The sequence below is a fragment of the Polistes fuscatus genome, unplaced genomic scaffold (genome assembly GCF_010416935.1).
Source record: "Polistes fuscatus isolate 324 unplaced genomic scaffold, CU_Pfus_HIC Scaffold3, whole genome shotgun sequence".
Taxonomy (NCBI): domain Eukaryota; kingdom Metazoa; phylum Arthropoda; class Insecta; order Hymenoptera; family Vespidae; genus Polistes; species Polistes fuscatus.
In genome coordinates this window covers 451,440-470,404 of record NW_025113107.1, presented here as the reverse complement: position 1 = coordinate 470,404, position 18,965 = coordinate 451,440, and the positions used below count along the sequence as shown (strand labels likewise).

The following is an 18,965-nucleotide window of genomic DNA, read 5'->3' as shown; positions in this document are numbered from 1 at the left end:
TTGATGAAATATTTCTTGCTTGATAAAATTTTCCTTATCAACTTTGGAAATCATTTTATTTTGTAAGACCTAGAGACTAGACTGGTAGGAAAGGTAAGAGTTGTATACTTTCACAAACGTGCTCTTTAAAATCTATAAAAAAAAGAATAATTAAGACGATTTACACATTGTATTTCATATAGTATTACAATTATATAATACTTTTACAGCGTTAGGTGTCGTTCTAAAAATTAAAAGCAATTTATTTTTTCTAGTTATGGCTCTATTCATAATGGGGATAAATTTCATTCTTCGTATTTCTCATCTTTCTTGTACTTTTGCGCCGGTAAACGCGAATGCAGTTGGTAATTGTATACCCTACGTTTCAGTCTTTCAGTGAGAAAATGATCTCAAAATGAAAAAGAGTTTCTCTGTTTTTTTCTCGCTTATGCGGTAGCAAGCAGCGCATCCGCGAAGAGGACATTGCGCAGACGCACGTGTCGTGCGTACGCACGCGCGCGTCCTACTAGCGGTTCGCCTACTCTCTCGTGTCTATTTGCCCCTCTTCCTCCTCGTTTCTCTTTTTTACGCTTCCTTACCGGAATGAAAATCTTCCTACTTTATTAGTTTCACCAGTTAGCAACTTTTATTTCATAGAAATTTATTTGAAAGGAAAATCATTTCTTTCTCCCCTCTTTTTTTCTTTTTCAAATTTGTTAACCCGCCCCCTTCTGTTATCTTCTTTCACGCGATAATAGATATCATCAAAAAAGTTCCTAGGAAAGGATATCAGTATAAAGTTTACTGATTCGAAAGAAGAGTCTTTTCGAAATAGACGATAAGGGTTACGACCCTTCTTAAAAAGAAATTTTAATACCACTATAATCGGCCCCCTTTTCGAACGATTACGTTTCGTTCTGAATTTAGCGACGACTCTACCTTTTTCCTTTTCCATCTCACTCTTTTTCCCTATTTCTCTGTGTTGACTAATGTTCGTAGTCATCCAACAATAAATGCCTACGCGATGAAACGGAGCGTAGAGCGAGACGGCTCAAATTTCGTTCAGAACGAATGATCGATCGTGAATCAAGTTTAAATGGAAAACAGATTATTCAATAACGTTCGCCTACGATTGCAAGTGTCTGCTGGATGATCTTAGAAATAAAGAATTAGCGATAAAGTTAATCGATATATCACCGTACAACGATAACGTGCGCGATAAAAACCATGTGCTTACTCCTTCTTCGTTGAACATAACCTCGTACGTTTGAAATAATTATAGATAAATGATTTTTCAAAGAATATACTGATCCTAGGTCAGCTCGAACATAGCGGTCGTTTTAAAAAGCAAATCGTCGGATTTACAAGAGATCGGCCGCGAAAGGGTAACGATATCGCAATGAAATGGAGTGTACGGTGACGTAGGTGAGAGGAGAAGCGCAGGAGAGAGGAGAAGAAAGAAGGGAAGGGGAGAGCGCGCGAAAGAGCGGAGGAGTTTGGTTACAAGCGTGAGAACAAAGGGGCGAAAATAAGCGCCCCTTTCGGAGGGCGATCGAGGGTGCGAGGGAGCGAAGGAAAGGGGCCGACGTTGGCGAAGACGCATATATAGAGTCGGGAGGAAGAGGAGAACATAGACAAGTCCGTCGAGCGGGACGGCCGAGGGAAATAGTGGCGTGAGAGAGGAAAGACCGCGTGAGGTGAGAGGGTGGGTGGTGGAAGAGGGGTCGGTCGACGATACGCGTAGTCGCGCGTGCAGGATAGCGCGAAGGCATCGAGGGTGCGGTGGAGAGAGACACGATGAAGTATGGAGAGCGGTTAGGGAGGACGAGGGGATGGAGGTCTGGGGTATAGAGGGGCCGTCTCCGTCGCGTCAACGAGTCGGAGAGGGTGGAGTGGGGTGGAGAGAAAGAGAGAGAAAGAGAGAAGCGGCATATCCAGCAATTCTACTTCTGTACCTCTCTCTCTCTGTCTCTCTTTCTCTCTCTCTCTCTCTCTCTTTCTTTCTATGAATCTCTCTTCGTCCGTTCGGCTTCGGTGGTCGTTCGAAAGAGGGCGCTCAAGAGGGAGGCGGGTGTTATTCGAGTGGTATGACGATGACGACTACTATCAAGGGGCTATGACGACGAGGATGATAAAAATGACGAGTACAACGGAGAGGACGACGATGATAAAGATTACGACGACGAGAACAGCGAGGATGGCGAGGATAAGGTAAAAGCAGTGAAGGGTACCAAGAACGGAAGGCACGGCCGTGGTGCTATGCGGGCGTAGGCGAGGTTCCGTGACGGCCGTTCGGTGGCGCAGCAGGAATTCCCCAGCACGAGAGGCGCGTACCGGGTTGGTCGATTAGGTGGTATGTGTGTGGGTTTCTCCCTCTCTGTCCATTTGTCGGTCCGGTCGACGGACCGTCTCTCTCTTTCTTTTTCTCTCTTTCTCTCTCTCTCTCTCTCACTCTCTCTCTGTAGCACGGCTTTCTCCTCCCTGCTGGTACTCCCTATCGGTGGACGCGCGGGCGCGCGCTTGCGCCTGTGTGCGCGTCGTGCGCGTATCTGCCCCGAGTCCGCGCCTCGACTTGCTGACATGGCGTCCTAGCGCTGCACGGGCCAAGTCGCACGTCCTCGGTGGAGAGGCTCTCAACCCCGTCGTCGTCGTCGTCGTCGTCGTCGTCGTCATCGCCGCCGTCGTCGTCGTCGTCGTCGAATCGAGTGCATCTCGAGGATGCCAAGGTAAGTCGACGTACCTTCATCGTTCGACGTGTGCATTCCTACGAACCTTACGAATACGGCAAGCCGTGTAATCACAACGGATTCCTCGAAAAAGAAGCGAAACGCCACCGCGGCAGCAACGGCGGCGACGACCAACGTCGGATCGTCGTTCGTTCGGGTGTCATCGGGAATTACCGGTCGGTGTCGATATGCTGAAAAATACATCAACTCGCGCTTTCGACTTGGCTACGATCGAGAGGGTCGTTGCCATCGGACGACAATCCTTCCTAGCCGAATCGATACTTTGCTCTCTTTTTCTCTTTTTCTTTCGCTCTCTTTCTTTCTCCTATCTTTCTTGTAGGGGGCGAGACACGATCGGACGTCTCCTTGCCGCTTCATCCCTTTTTCGCCCTACTTTTACCCCCTCTCCTTCTCTTCGAAGTAGTTTCCACCATTCCTCTCCTTCACCTCCCTTTTCGTCCAGCTCGCTCGCTCTCTCCCTCTTCCTCTCTCTCTTTCTCTATGGCACAGTCGAACAGGATGCTATTTTCTTACAATTCTACGAGTTTACCTTCGTTCTGCCAACCTCGCTTATATTCGTCTACATATACGCATGCGCGCTCCTCGTTTGCGCGATCGCGCGTGGCACTTCAAAGGGTTAATCTTGAGAGGAAAGGAAAGAGGTAGTAGGATGAAGGAGATTGTTGCGAGGTAAGGGGATGTAAAAGATAGAGAAAGAGGAAAGGAATGAGAAAAAGAGAGAGGGCGTTCTAGTAAAAAACAGACGGGGAAGAGAGAAGAAAAGAGAGTGTAAGCACAGGGCGGAAAAGAGGTTAGTTTCGCGCTTCTTAGAAAAGGATCATTGAACGAGTCAAGGCGGGCGCGAGAAAGAAAAAAGAGAGAAAGAGAGAGGGAGCGAGGAAGGAAGGGTGGGAGGGAGAGAGAGAAAGAGAGAGAGAGTGAGAGAGGGAAAGGGAAAGGGTACTACGTGGCTTATCGAGGCGCATCGACAGCAACGTGCATCGACGTGGATTTTCACTCGGTAGAGGGTTGCGTAAATCTTTTCCTCTGCTCGCTCTCTTCGTCCCCTTATCACTATTTCTCCCTCCCTCAATCGTCCTTCCGTCATAAAACACATACACAGAGAAAACGAAAGAGAGAGAAAGAGAAAAATACATAACATACACTCAGCAGGCAGTGAACAGCAGGAACGCATGCACGCACGGACGCACGGCGTCGCACGGTTAGCACGGTTGGTAGATAGAGTACCGTCCATAGGCGCCGATACGCCCTGGGGTGTCCAGCGAGCCTTCCTCTCTTCGACTTCCTTCGACTCTTTTCGAGTCGAGCCGCCGAACGGAACCGAATCCGTACGGATAGTACCGAATTGTACCGAAGTAAAGTCGAATAAAATCGTGTCGAGTCGGAAGGATTCGAGTGGGATCGTGTCTTCGTCGTCGTCGTCTTCGTCATTTCGCCCTCCCTCCCTTTTTTGAGCCCGCTCACCCGTCCGCCGTCCATCCTCCCTCTAGTATTCATTAAGCCACACACGCTTTGAGTTGTTCAGCTCGTGGTTGGAGTCTTCCTTCGTGGAAGAACGTCGTTATTGCGCTTTTCTTTCTAATTCTCTCTCTTCTATCTTTATCTCTTTCTCTTTCTTTATATTTCTTATTTGCTGCTACCCTTTTCCTGGATTACGTATTTACTCATTAAAAGAGAGAGAGAAAAAACATCGTGCCACGCGGTTTCCTCACTATTCGTCCATCTTCTTATATCCTTCTAGCGTTTTCCTCATATATCCCCTACCACCACCACCCATCATCATCACCACCACCACCACCACCACCACCACTGCCATCACTACCACCGCCACCACTACCACCGCTACCACTACCACCGCTACCACTACCACCATCACCATATCATCACCACACCGTCCATAACAGGTGAGTCGACTACGGATCTTCTTCGTTGATCGTCTCTCTTCGTGCCGTTTAAACCACCGCGCATATTCCTGGCTTATCTTCCGAAAGTTATACCCCGAACGTTTGTTGTTGTGATGAAATAAGGATAAGAAAAGGACAGAAAACAAATAAAGAAAACAAAATTCAAATTTGTGTGATATGTGCCAATATGAGGATGTCGTGCATAACGGCGACGATAATTAAAGTGTTGTTCGTTTGTGATGGACGGATGAAAAAGTGAGCCAAAAAGGCAGCTGAGAAAGAAGGTATGTAGTATTACGTCCCTCCCGTTCCTTTTCTTTCTCTTTCTCTTTCTTTCTCTCTATCTCTTTTTCTCTATTTATCTTCGACTCTCCCTCTCTCTTTCTTAAATTTTATTTTCCTTTTTGACCATCGGAAATTACAAATTCTGAATAATCAGATGATGGATGATCGCGCGTGTTTGCAACGTGTAACGACCGTTCACATCTGGGGCGTAGGAGAAAGGGAGAAAAGTGTGTAAATGTGTGTATGTTTGTGTATATGTGTGTATATATATCTACGCTGATATAAAGAAGGAGGATGAGGAGGAGATGGAGGAGAAAGGGGGAGTGTTAGTTAGGATGGTGAGTTCAAACCCTCGATAGCGTCTACTATAAAAGTCGCGAGGACGTGTGTTTTGTCATCGAAGGCGTGGTTCTTCTAGGGAATCTCGGCACTTTGATTTTTTTCCCTTCTATCTCTTCGAAATAATCTTATTTGCATATATTTGTTTTTGATACACCTTTATTAACTTTTTTTTTTCTTGCTCTAATTTCGAATTATTTTGTTTTCCTAATGTTGCTAAAATGTTATATGAGACAGCGCGCTCGTATGGCTTAATGATGAATTAGCTTCTCAAATAATTCAAACGAAGAAATCGAAATAGGGTATGAAAAAAGAGATGAAGAATAAGAAGACAATTCTCATCGTCTCGATTCTCGAGAATATTGGTTATCTTTAAGAGGGATTTCACCTTATCTTTCATAGATACGAAATATAAGTATATACGCGACCGCGTGGTGTTCAGACATGGCTTCTTGCGAGTTCTTCTACCCTACCAAAGTACAAGACGCACGTCGTAATAGATTAGATTTGCTCCACATTTCAATAATCGCGTACCATCCCGTGGTAGTGTTGCACACACTTTCACATTATTTAGAATTTCCTTTCTTGTTCAATAATTCATCTCTCTCTCTCTCTCTCTCTCTCATTTAAACTTGATTTTATATATTATTTATATCTCAGTTATGCGGTAGTTATTTTTATAGAGTTTAAAAAAGGGACGGGTCTACCTACGCATAAGGAAAAAGTAATCCTAGTAACCACGTGGTGTTTAACAAAAATATCAAATCACGCACCTTATTTTTATTTCACATGAATTCTCTTCTTTCTCTTTCATATCCTTGATAATTGTACTTTATATACGCCATTATTCTTGATAATTAATTTTATGTAAATATCCCAACGATTTCGATACGCACGTGTATCGTTAATGCCTTTGAAAGTTTCGAATTTATTATTATCACGATAAGAAGAGAAGTTAATAGGTTTCTTTCGATTTAAGTTTATTCTAGCCTATTTGCAAGTATCAGTCTTATTGGTTAGACATAATGAGAAGCGTAATCTTGCAGTATCAAGATTTCTTTTTTTCTTTTTTCTTTTTATTTGTAATGAATAAGCCATTTGTCTTAACTCTAATGGACAATTAGAGAGGTAACTCTTGCATTGAACTCTCTTACACGGTAACAATAAAATTGTTCAAACTCGTATCGCACCGTTATGCATTACATATCTTAGCGGTACTCAGCAATTCGACAGGACTGCGGTGAAACGGTGGTGGCACGGTGGTAAAATAACGTGCCTTCTCGATTTCAAAGCCAATGGTATGCGCGTCATTTTTTACCTAATTATTGTATTTTCTTTTTCCATTTTTCAAACTAGAAAAAATATGCGGTCTATATTCAAAAGAGGGAGAGAGAGAGAGAGAGAGAGAGAGAGAGAGAGAGTACTTTTATTATATGCCAATAATACTAATTTTACACAAACATGACTTTCGATTAGAATCCCTGCAATATATATTTTCTTCCATTTTTAATTTAAATAATGAAACATACATTATACTATATTTGAATTAATTGGTTTTTTTTTATCCAATCGAATTGAAATTAACATTAATTTAAATGAGAATGTGACACGTGTGTTATATATAATCAAAGGGAAGTATAACTCCAAGCGGAAGAAATGGAAATAAGAAAGATTAAAAAGAGGGAATCGGTTAAGTTCATAGTTATATATTATTTTTATTCTTTCTCTCTTTCCTTTTCTTTTATTACTTTATTTTCGTGATTTTATTCTTCAATTACATGCGAGCATATATTTCTCGCATATATATATATACCAACATATGAATGTATATTGCACACATACATTCACATATGTGATTTCAAAGAAGAATGTTGCGGGCTTTTCTGCGGGTTCCCGCTTAAAGGAAGCGTAACGATTTTATCGCGGTACCCGTGAAAGGGGTTGCAACGCGTCGACTGTGATACGGTAACCACGATGGGTAACAAGGTGCCCTGGAGAAAGCTTATCCTTCACTTTACTAAAAGATTATATTGTAGTTGAAGTTTAACATTTGAAATTACCACCAAAAAGTCGACACATTTAAAATTCCCGCTTTCTAAGAGGCCACGTGACCTCGTTCATTCATTACCGCGCGAAATTCAAAAACAGCAGTTCGACTTTTCGTGGATCACGTTTTGTAGAAAGCGCAGCTGACGTTCTCAGCGCCACACAACGGAGAGTCTGGTGTTAAAAGAGGTGAGGCTTCTCCTCTACTTACCATCGCTCCTCGTCTATTCCTAAGGTCTCTGACTATATGTAGAAAACTACGATAGGTTTGTTGGCGAGTTCCTATTTCTCTAATAGTTAGATAACTTAGCATTATTAGGATTATCTTCCGTACATTTTATGTTGCATTTTTTGTTGTAGGTGAGCTTTACGTTAATTTTCTATTTGATTTTCTATATATATGCAGATACGTATTTTTTCTTTCTTGATCGAGGTACGTACCATGTATACATGGTCGAACATAAAACGCGAGAAAACATACGTGTTGACGATCATTCTAAGCGCGCGCCTCGTCTAACGGCGATGACGATGCATACTATCCCCTCCGCGAAATTTCGTTTTATTGTGCGTGCAAGCTTCTGTAACTGCATGTTTGCAAGAATATACGAGTTTATAACTCTATATCCAATATACAGATCTATATATCTGACTTTATCCTTTCGTCGAATATCGGTCTCCAGCCGCGATTTGTACTTTTTCTTCATCAAAGATATGTTTAGGTATCCGTTTTGCTTGAATATACCGTTAAAGATACACCAAAATCGTGTTTCTCTTTCTTCCAACGATCGGTAGTTTCTTAATTGCTAATGGTGGTGGACGGATGGGATTCCGTTAGTAAGAATACCGTAAATGATGGTAATTAAAAGTGTAATTTAAGACGATTCATGATGGCATTTAAATGATACTTTATCCTTATCTTTCGACTTTCCCTTTACAATGTATTCGTAAATAGTATGGATAATAGATAGGGCCGACTAGTATTATTCCTTAACGTATCCTCTTACCATTCTTTTTCTCGATTCAGCCCACTTGCTTTTCAAGTTTCTTTCTAAATCGAACCACGGTGGTGATCATTCGGAACGGAATGGAACGACCTTCGATTAACGTAGCAAAGAGAAGGTTTGTCGACGATACGCCTTCATTTCGATACTACACGGTTTCTATATTATCATTCGATATACTCCCATTTAGAGAATTTTCGTAAATACCTTTTCCTATAAGTTTTATATATATAAACTGCATATTACATAAATATCTCATAATTTACACGAGAAACATATTCATTTCCCAAGGATATCTAGACTCTCTTGATTCGTCGTTAATTAACCTCTCAAGGAAATAATAGCAGCAAGGAGAATAAGAAGACAGACACGTCGAGAATAGTAGTAACAGCCAGTAGTGATGGTGTAGTAAGAGGAGGGTAGCCCTGATGGAATCAGACGCGCGCACCACGCGCTCACACACAGAAATCTGCTTCTCTCTCTCTCTCTCTCTTTTTCTCTCTTTCTCTTTCTCTCTTTCAATGCTACCAACTATATAAACCGTTTGATTCTTTCTCCGTTAATAACACACCCGCATTAATACAACATCGAGCGAATGAAGGTTCACACGGTGCATTCCTACTAACACAACAAGCGTTGTCTTCCGTGCTGCCTGAAAAAAAATCTGCTCGGGAAATTAGGAGGATGTTAGAAAAGAGAGAAAGATAGAGGAAAAGAATGATTCTCGTTCGAATAATTTCCCTGGACTTTCTCAGAATATCTTCATGCTTTTTGAAACATTGTTTACAGGATATAACGGTCTTTCCTTTTCTCTTTCTCTCTGTCTCTCTCTTTCTCTTTTTATACGGAGAAACTCATCAAACACATTGCCATTTATAGGAACATACATATTTACTAAACTCGAATGTACATTCAAGCAATAAGGGGATTACCGATAAGATATAAGCACAATATTACACGACTCTTAGTCGTATTGCAAAGATAGTGGTGGTGGTGGTGGAGGAGGTGGAGGAGATGGAGGTGCTGTTTGATAGTGGGTCGAAGATGTTGCTGCTTGGATCGTATATCCTAACAACATTGTATCGTTGCAACAATATTCTAAAGAAAGGAACATGTATACAAGTACGAGAGCTCATAGTTGTAACGACATCCGAGAGAAACTAGATAGTTAGTAATCGAATAAAAAGGGAAACGTTTTGAAATTCCATTGGATGAGTGAAGCTTTGTCGTAGTTGCCTATCAAAGATCGTTCGTGATTGGTCGGCAAAAATCGGCCTCGTTCTTCTCGAACCTTCAGTGAGGAAAAAAAAGCAGGGTGGACGCCAATGCGAACGTGGTATGAGGCCGAATGTCGTCGTCGCGTCGCCGGAAGGGTAGTGGTCGTCGCGAGAGGAGGGTGACGAGGAGGAGGAGGAGGAGGAGGAGGAGGAGGAGGAGGAGGAGGAGGAGGAGGAGGAGGAGGAGGAGGAGGAGGAGGAGGAGGAGGAGGAGGAGGAGGAGAGGAGGAGGAGGAGGTAGTGGTGGCGGTAGCGAAGTAATAGTAGTAGAGTAGTGAGTGTAATGGTGGTGGTGATGGTGGTGACGGTGGTGAAGTAATAGTAGTAGGTAGTGGTGGTGGGGTGGTGGTGGTGTGGGCTGGTATATGCCTGGTATTAGTGGAGGAGGGAAACGAGTAGTTGAGAGCAAAGGGAGGGAGATGGGTTACAGGCTGACGGAAAGAAAATGGCCGACCTGACCTGTCGATGAGTGCACGCACTCGTGCGTGTCAGTGCGCGCCTCCTCTTCTAAAGTGTCCAATGCGTATGCGCAGAATCGTATTTCCCGAGGGCCGCTTAAAAGAGCGCGTTCGAATAAGTAGAAGAATTTAAATATTGATTACGTTTTTGAATTTCGCGGGATTCTTCCATTTCTTTCTTACCTTCTCATATTAATACATTTCATCGATCCTACTTATATGCTTTTCTAACTCTATATCGTCTCTAATTTGTCAATAATAGTTTTTAAATCTAAAATATTTTATATATTTGTCACCCTCGTTTCTCTGTATGAAAAACTAAATTATTTAAAAAAAAAAGAAAAAAAAAAGAAATTAAAGTTAACCAAAGCTCCGTGAGATTAAGACGAATAACAGAGGAAAATATCGATCCCTCGAAAGAAGATAGAGCACGTAGGACGTCTATAATCGTGAAACGAGGTGTCAGCGAAATTTCTTATATATCAAAAGTTGGAAAGAAGGACAGGCAGACAGACAGACAGACGACAAAAAACTTTTTTCATCTTGCGGATGTTAAAAACGAATTGGAAATGTTGTTCGTCGCTCCAGGAGTATTCTAAAATGTGGGACATGCGCGCCTTCTTCATGGCCATGTTCTCTCTCTTCCTCCCTCTCCCTTCCTCCCTTTCTCGCCCTCTCTCTTTCTCTTTCTAGCTTCTCTCTCTCTCTCTCTCTCTCTCTCTCTCTCTCTCTTTCTTCGTCGTGAAATCTTCCGTTAACTTTGTACCTGGAGCTCCCCGATGGTTAACGGATCGGCCTATACCTGTATTTCGCATCGACTCATAAGCGGTTACATCCCCTCTTTCTCCCCGTCCCCTACTTCTTCTCGTTCCCCACCCATTTCTGCTAACATCTCCACCCTCTTATCCTTTCTCGTCCTCAGACTTTGCTTGCTTCTTTCTCTCTCACTCTCCGTCTCTCTCTCTGCCAGTCAAACTATCCGTCTTTTTTTCTCTTTCGCACAAGCTCCTCTCTATCTCTTTTTCTTTATCCACAATGACGAACAGCCGTCACCTTGTTATTTACTTGACTTTATGCTATACACACGAGAAACAGATGGACAGCTGCTTCGTTATCGCTTTTACTCGACTCCGCATTGATTTGCCTTCAAATTATTCGTACTTAGGAATGTTTTAAAATTGGCACGACCACGCCCTCAAGATTCGAGGAACGATCCTTCTTCTTTTTCCGCATTATCTTCTTCTTCTTCTTCATCTTCTACAACTTCTTCTATTTCTTCTTAAGGGAAATGGTAAGAATAGAGTCAGCCCCTTTTTTCTTACCCTCCGACTCGCCAAAAATTCCAAGAACTCGAACCTTCGAACCTTTTTCTGATGTACAATGTCTCCTGTCCCTTGTGTATTCCAAAAAGGATTCCAAAAAGGATTCCAAAATCCTTCGGCAAGTCCTACGTCCAATATTCATTCTTATTCCCTGTAAAAATATTTCACGTATTTTATATCTTTTTTATTCATTAAACATTTTTCCTATTTCTCTCCGATCGTAAAATAATCTCGACATTTATTAGAAACAAATTTTTTTTCTCTAGACGAACATTCATCTTAAGAGCAATAATTTTTCATGCTAATTTTTTGCTTTATAAGCAAGAAAAAGATACACCCTTACTTTCTTAGAGAATCTAATCCTAGGACTGAAATAAACACTTCTCCGTGTCTTTCGTTCGTTTTTTCTCTTTGTCTCTCTCTCTCTCTCTTTTTCTCTCTCTTTCTCCTTCTCTCCCTCTCTTATTCACACACACATACAAACATATACCTCCAACAACACATTCATGTATATCCACGATCGTGTATTTCCTTCTCAGAGACTGCGAATGGTCGAACTGTTGATCCAAACACGCATCCTTGTGTCGTTCCCCGCCCCACTTCACCCCTCTCTATCTTTCGTAGGTGGTGGAAGAGGAGGTGCGGCTATGAGGAAGAGATATTTGATTGCGATCCACGCTCCGGCTTGTTTCGAAACGTTGTCTTTTTTCTTTCGTGTTATACGAAAAAAAAAACAAGTCAAAGAAGTATCACGATCATCATTTTCTTCTCCCTGTTTCTTTTTTTTTCCTTTTTTCCTTTCCTACGCACTACGATCAATATATTCTAGGAGATTAGAAAGACGAAGGAGTTGAAAAAGTAGCTCCATCATAGACGCCATCTTGAATTCGTCGAATTTTTCTTTCGAATTATTTCTCATTCGATTCGTGTACTTGTATTGTCGATTTGTGTTATTCAAAAATATTTCTTCGATATTTTAATTATTATTTATGCCAATAATTATACTACAATTATTATTATTATAAAAATAATCACGAAAAGAAATTTGTAACATATTAAATCTCATATCGTAATTACTAACGCATTTGTAAAATTTACCATGTATCTGTCATAATTGAAATTTTATGAAAAAGAAATGCATAATAATAATAATAATAATAATAATAATAATAATAATAATAATAATAATACGTACTCGAACCAATGAACGAGAATAAAAGTTATCTCACGAAACTGGAGAAACATTTTGTTTTTTTTTTTAGGGCACGTTTCTCAATTTTCGCCTTGTATCGATTGGTTCGTAAATATTAAGAGAAGGTTGTGTTGTTCCATACCCAACTACCCTCGCTACGTGTAAATACATATACCGTTCGACCTTCGATTATTATCGATGCCTTCTCTCTCTTTCCCTCTCTTTCCCTCTCTTTCTCTCTTTTTCTATATCTCTGACGAAGTCCCGGGATTTTATTGAAATTTTCCACTCGATAGTCACGTCGATGATACATAAAAACGTACAAACGAATGGTAGTCGAAGTAAAAGTATAGATCTATCGAGGAATAAAGTTCTTCTCTTCCTAGCAGTTCGAGGAATTCATGAGACGTGATAAACGGTAAATACTGTGTGGAGTAAAGATTTATTTTGTGAGGGTACTCTTTTCCTAACATCGCAACTATTATCTTTATATTATTATTATTATTGAGTTACACTGGCACAGTTATAATATCTTCCTTATTTGTTCTATCTCTTGCTCAACATTCTCAATTGCCTTCAAACTCGAACCTAAAATTCGGTCAATCGTGATGGTGCAACCCTATTTCGAGGATCAAGTGTGCGTGTGCGCGCGTGCGTGTATCTACTCGTGGCTGTGTTAAATCATTTATCGTATCAAGTGTGTTTGGATACATGTATTTATCAGTTTCATCTATAATGTTTAGCAATCTTTTTTCTCTCTTTTTTCTTCTTCTTCTTTTTCTCACGTTTTCCTCGTTCATATCATATTTACTTTCGGTACTTTGGTCAGACTTTTCGTTATTTTTATTTATTCGTTCCTTATCAAGGGTCTAGGTAAAAGTTCATACAAATTAAATAAATATAACAATCTAACAGAAACACTTGTTTACGGTCGATAAGATTTAACCTATCGGGAAAATCGTTTTTGTTCGATCAAACGAATCCTATACTTTTATAGTCTTTTTCTTCATTATCGACCGATTGACGACTCTATTCGAGGGAATAAAAAAAAAACCCAAAAAAATAATAAAAAACTGACTATCGTTCAGTGACGTTAATTACGCCTACTGTTATTAGAATTTTCAGTAGAAATTTTTAACGCGCCTTCATCCTTGTACGATGATTCAGCAAAATGCTTCGGGAGATACCAATACGCGTTAACTTTTATATATCTTTATCTTTTACTCGACAATACCGAGCGAGAAAAGTCACTTATGAAATTGTATAATCTATCTAGAAGTTTGCGAATCTTACCTCACCAAACCTAACCTTACCAAATCTAACCTTGATTTATTTTCTCATGATAATACACAAAATGAACATTTAACGTATGTAACGTTCATTAATATAATTGCATTCATAAGAAGTTATAGGTTATATACTTGAAAAACTCAAAGTTATATATAATTGTTGAAATGACGCGTTTAACTTGTAACATTAAAATTCACAAAATGAATTTCCATAATGGGTTAGTTCAAAGTCGAAGTATACGTAAATCAACGTATATGGATGATGTGGCCGCGTAGTGGAAATTGCAAGAGGTGGTGCTACTAGCGCGACGTGTAGTAGAAGAATCAGTTAGTACTGTCTCTCAAGCATATGCGGAAGTTGATGACGTAGGAGAAGGATTATGGTAGAGGGAGAGTGGGAAAATCTTAAATTGTCGAAGAGAAGAAAATGAGGGTTGAAGAGAGAGAAAACAAGAGGAGAGTTATAGAGTTGTTGAAACGTAGTAGAAGCACTAGCAGTAATAGCACCAGCAACAGTAACAGCGTGGAACAGAGTATTCAACATAGCAGTAGCGTACATTGTCGTTGTCCACCGCTGTTTCTACGAGTCTCTCTTTCTCTTTCTCTCATTTTTCTCTCCTTTCCTCCCTCCCTACCTCCTCCTTCTCCTTCTTCTCCTCCTTCTTCGCATTATCTCCAGCTGAACGTCGGCCGTTGCGTGTGTCGATTACGCAATGAGCGCGGTGGCCGTGAGAGAGTGAGTNTAATATGGAAAAGGGATCACGACGACTATTTCCGCAGCTTTCACTCCACAACAAGCCGCCCCCCTCCCTCCCACCGATCACACGCCTCGTCCCTCCAACTCCCTCTGGCACGTGCACCCCCGCGCACGCCGAAAATGGCCGAATATTTTTCTTGTCTTTTCGTTTCTTTATTTATTTTTTTTCCCAAAATCCTCTTTTTTTTTCTTTTTTTTCTCTTTTGTTTATTTATTTATTTATTTATTTTTATTCGTCGTAGCAAAAGGCAATTAATTTGCATTCAATTCAAAAAAACGACAATCGAAATACAAATAAAGTAGAAAAAGTAATAATGGGAGATAATGATAAATGTCTATGTATATATATACGTATATATATATATATATATATACGTTTATGTATGTATAACGTTATGCCAAATGAATACGTATACATAGGATATGCATGTGTGTGTGCATAATATCCATACATACATATACATATTTATATGCGTATGTATGTCCTTTTATTTTCTTAAACACATATATGTATTGAGTCGAGTAATATATACACATATATATGTATGTATAAGAAAATATATCGTCCAATGAAATGATGCGCAACGTGTGATACGTATGTATGTATATAATAAATACACGTATATGTAAATATATATATTTATATACATACATACATACATAAATACATACATACATACATACATACATACATACATACATATATATGTAAACGTAGTAAAAAAACAACCATGGCCAAAAACGAAGGTCAACTTCTTGACAGTGAGCTAGCAAGACAGGCTGGCAGGATGGGAAACAAAAAAAAAAAAACTGGATATTGTATGTGTTTTGCTGGCTTAGTAATATCCTTTTTCTTTAACATAGATGCGTGGGAGAGATATAGGATAAGGAGTAAGAAAAAGAGAAAACGAGAAAGAGAGAGAGAGAGAGAGAGAAATAGCAAAAGAGTAAGTGTGTATGAGAGTGTGAGTGAGAGTGAGAGAGAGAGAGAGAGAAACGTGTAGTGCTTTGAGCAGCGTTCGTCGATTAGCACTTTCAAAAGCACCGAGAAAGAGAATGAGCGAACAGGAAAGAGAGAGAGAATGAGAGAGAATGAGAGAGAGAATGAGAGAGAGAGAGAGAGAGAGAGAGGATAGGGAATTCGAGTTGGATAAAGAAGAAGCATGGCTCCGTAGAGTAATGCCTTCGTGCGATGCGCGCACAGGCGCGCATATAAAAGGGAAGAGAGAGAGGAGAGAGAATGAGAGAGGAGAGAGAGAGAGAGATAGGGAAGGGAATGTGAACGCACGCGAGAAAGGTAGAGAAAAAGGGGTGGGTGGGTTCGTTTAGAGGAAGTAGAAGAACTTTGGGATGTACGAAAAAGATAGAGAGAGAAAGAGAGAGAGAAGCTTGAATAGATCAAATAGAGAGAGACAAAGATAGAATTAGAGAAAGAAATGGATAGATGGAGTGTTAGAAAGAGATAGATAATGTTGAAATTCGTAGAAACGTCTAAGGCAAAATACGGGATATATTTTCTAGGACGTAGGAGGAGTGAATTAGTTTGGAAAAAAGAGAGATAGATAAATAGATAGATTAGATATATATATAGATATATATATTTATGTGTATATAAATATATAAGTAATTCGGCAAAAGTATATATCGTATATATATATATAGTGACATGCACGATATTTTCTTTTCATTTTTTTTTAAACCAATTTTTATTGTATATTGTAATATATATTTTTGTTTGTTTCACACAATCGTACGCATATATCTGTATTATTATTATTATTATTATTATTATTATTATTATTATTATTATTATTATTATTATTATTATTAAATATTTCAATTTTTTATTACGAACGCGACGAAGAGGACAAATCTTTAGAAGGAGAAGCCTATCAATTTGCCAACTAATCGTGAGTAAGCTTTGAGCTTTCATCGATTCTTCTTTCAAAGTTTGTTAATTAGCGCGAGAACACTAGTCTTACGTTAAATAAACTTATATATATATATTTATTTTTTTTTTCTCTTGAATCATTTATTTTTCGAGATTACAACGATGTTCGAGATTACGGGAAATTCATTAACGAAAGTATTTATTTTATTTAATGCCAATAAGTGAATATACTTTTACGCGAATTGAGGACTACACAAATTTGACGAATTTTATATATTTTCAGAGGAATATATATGTATTTATTTATTTATTTATTTAATTTTTGTTTTATGATTAGTCTTCATATATGCCGTCCCTATTATAATTTTTATATAAAAAAATATTTTATGAATATTTTCGTACCTTTTTTTTGATTTTTGTTTCTTTTTTTTTATCTGATGTTAGAGCAGGGAGAGCAGCAAACAGCAAAGCATTTGGGCACATGCAAATAGACCCACATGCAAGTGAATTCGATATATATAGAATATAGAATATAATAATACTAATATATAATAATACTAATAATAATAATAATAATAATATATATATATATAGATAATATATAATAATAATAATATAAATACGTAGCGACGTGTATAAAATCATCATTCTCGACGAATTATTAGCTTTCTGTATATTTTGAATTGATTTATTTAGTTATTATTTTTATTATTCGCTTTGTAATGAACGTTAGATAATATGTGAAGAAGAAGGTATCGAAGGTTTACGATCGAAACGATCTCGCGTGTTTGTCGACGATCGTAGTACCAGAGTTGCGTTCGATATTTTTGATCGATAATGCAACTATTAAGATAATATATATATATATATATTTATATATATGTATATAATATATAGAGAGATGTTTATAATATAATATATTTATATAAATGCAGAGCAAAGAGACACACGAGAATAATAATAAAAAAATAGTAGTAGTAGTAGTCAATAAATCTTTATCTTTATGTACAAGATGACTTTAAGAGGAGTGTCAAGAAAATATCGAAGATAAATTATTCTTAAACGATTAAACACTAAATCCGTTAATTTCTAATAACACACACACACACACAGATAGAAGAAGAAGAGGAAGAAGAAGAAGAAGTAGAAGATTCAAATAAATAATGAAACAAAAATCACATTTGACAATCCCCCTCTGATAATCGGCCTGTACATCGAGATATTGAAATAAATATTAGCTTGTTCGTTAAGTAATATCATTCCTATAATTATTTACATTTTATCGTATCGATAAATGATTTTATTCTCATCTACCATAAACTGCATATGGTGCATATTGATTTAGGTAAATGCGATTGATGAAATTTTGATTGGAAAAAATTGAAATTACTTTTCGAACAATCTAAATACACGTATAGAATAATGTACGAAGTGGGAGAAGAAAAAGGAGTTTAGAAAAAAAAATATATATATATATGTATATGTATATATATATATATATATGTATATAAGAAAAAATGAAGATGGACTCACCGGATCTGGTGGGAGTCTGTAGTCCGTGGATATTTCACTGCTTGCACTCCGTTCCTCGGTCGATCTTTCCCAGTCCATTTCCTTTTTCAACGACTGTAAATGGCGCGTCTTGAGTTTACATCGAATATATTATGAGATTAAAGGAGAAAAATAAATGTGGAAATTGGTTGGAAGGAAAAAGATATTTCACGGTTATTATATGTTACGCGCATATTCGTGACCGGTATTACAGTCCTCTAAACTATATTTTTATATTTTTATTTTTCCAATAGTCGTTCATAATTTTTGTTCAACGAGAGAAGAGCCAGAATGACGGGACACAGATTTTTTTGTTTGTTCAAATTTTACAGAATTGTAGGAGTCCAACAGAAACATATATTGCAGTAGCAGTAAAAAAAAGGGAAAATACATTTTTTCCAGATCAATTAAAGAAAATAAAAATTATACAATAGAAAAAATAATACTGATTTTGAGATCTAACATATGACGTTGGGTTGAAAAGTTTTGAGCCTACCACGAGGAAGACTGAAATAAATCTCTACAACTGTGCAGAATTTGAAAAAAATCTGTATATCCTGTCAACTCGAACTTCCCATTGCAAGTAAAATTCGCTACAAGTGAATTTCTTTTTTTTTTTTTATTAATTTTAAGCTAATAAATAATTACAAGCCTAAGGGAATATTTAGTATACGAAGTATATTTCGTAATACGCGGGACTTTGTTTGAAAGTTATTGCCACATTTGTGTTCCAATAATCCGCGACAGTTTATCTTCGGAGATAAATGCACGAAATGACCACCCGGTCGGTTTGTATTTATAAATAGTGTGACCACAAATTACGAAACGCATTATATAATAGGAAACCGTATCCTTTAAAACAATACAAACTTATAATAGAAAGTTATAAATTAAGGGAAATGATAAGCACTTAAAGATTGAAGTGTT

General features: G+C 38.5%; 2 protein-coding genes across 2 annotated transcripts in view; one reads left to right on the top strand and one right to left on the bottom strand.

Moving 5' to 3' along the window:
• Positions 1 to 2,346: 2,346 nt before the first annotated feature.
• Positions 2,347 to 18,965, top strand: part of LOC122520228 (protein tramtrack, beta isoform-like) — a gene marked incomplete at its 3' end in the record, with an annotated part of 456,543 nt that continues 439,924 nt past the window's right edge. Inside the window, 2 exon segments of the mRNA XM_043640296.1 lie at positions 2,347 to 2,705; positions 4,631 to 4,914.
• LOC122519220 (protein bric-a-brac 1-like) overlaps positions 9,266 to 18,965 on the bottom strand; it is a 33,733-nt gene continuing 24,033 nt past the window's right edge. The window contains exons 4-6 of the mRNA XM_043638553.1: positions 18,021 to 18,113; positions 11,359 to 11,509; positions 9,266 to 9,399 (exon numbers count right to left, since the gene is read on the bottom strand). Coding sequence (XP_043494488.1) covers positions 9,266 to 9,399; positions 11,359 to 11,509; positions 18,021 to 18,113 — 378 coding nt within the window. The remainder of the gene's footprint in view (positions 9,400 to 11,358; positions 11,510 to 18,020; positions 18,114 to 18,965) is intronic.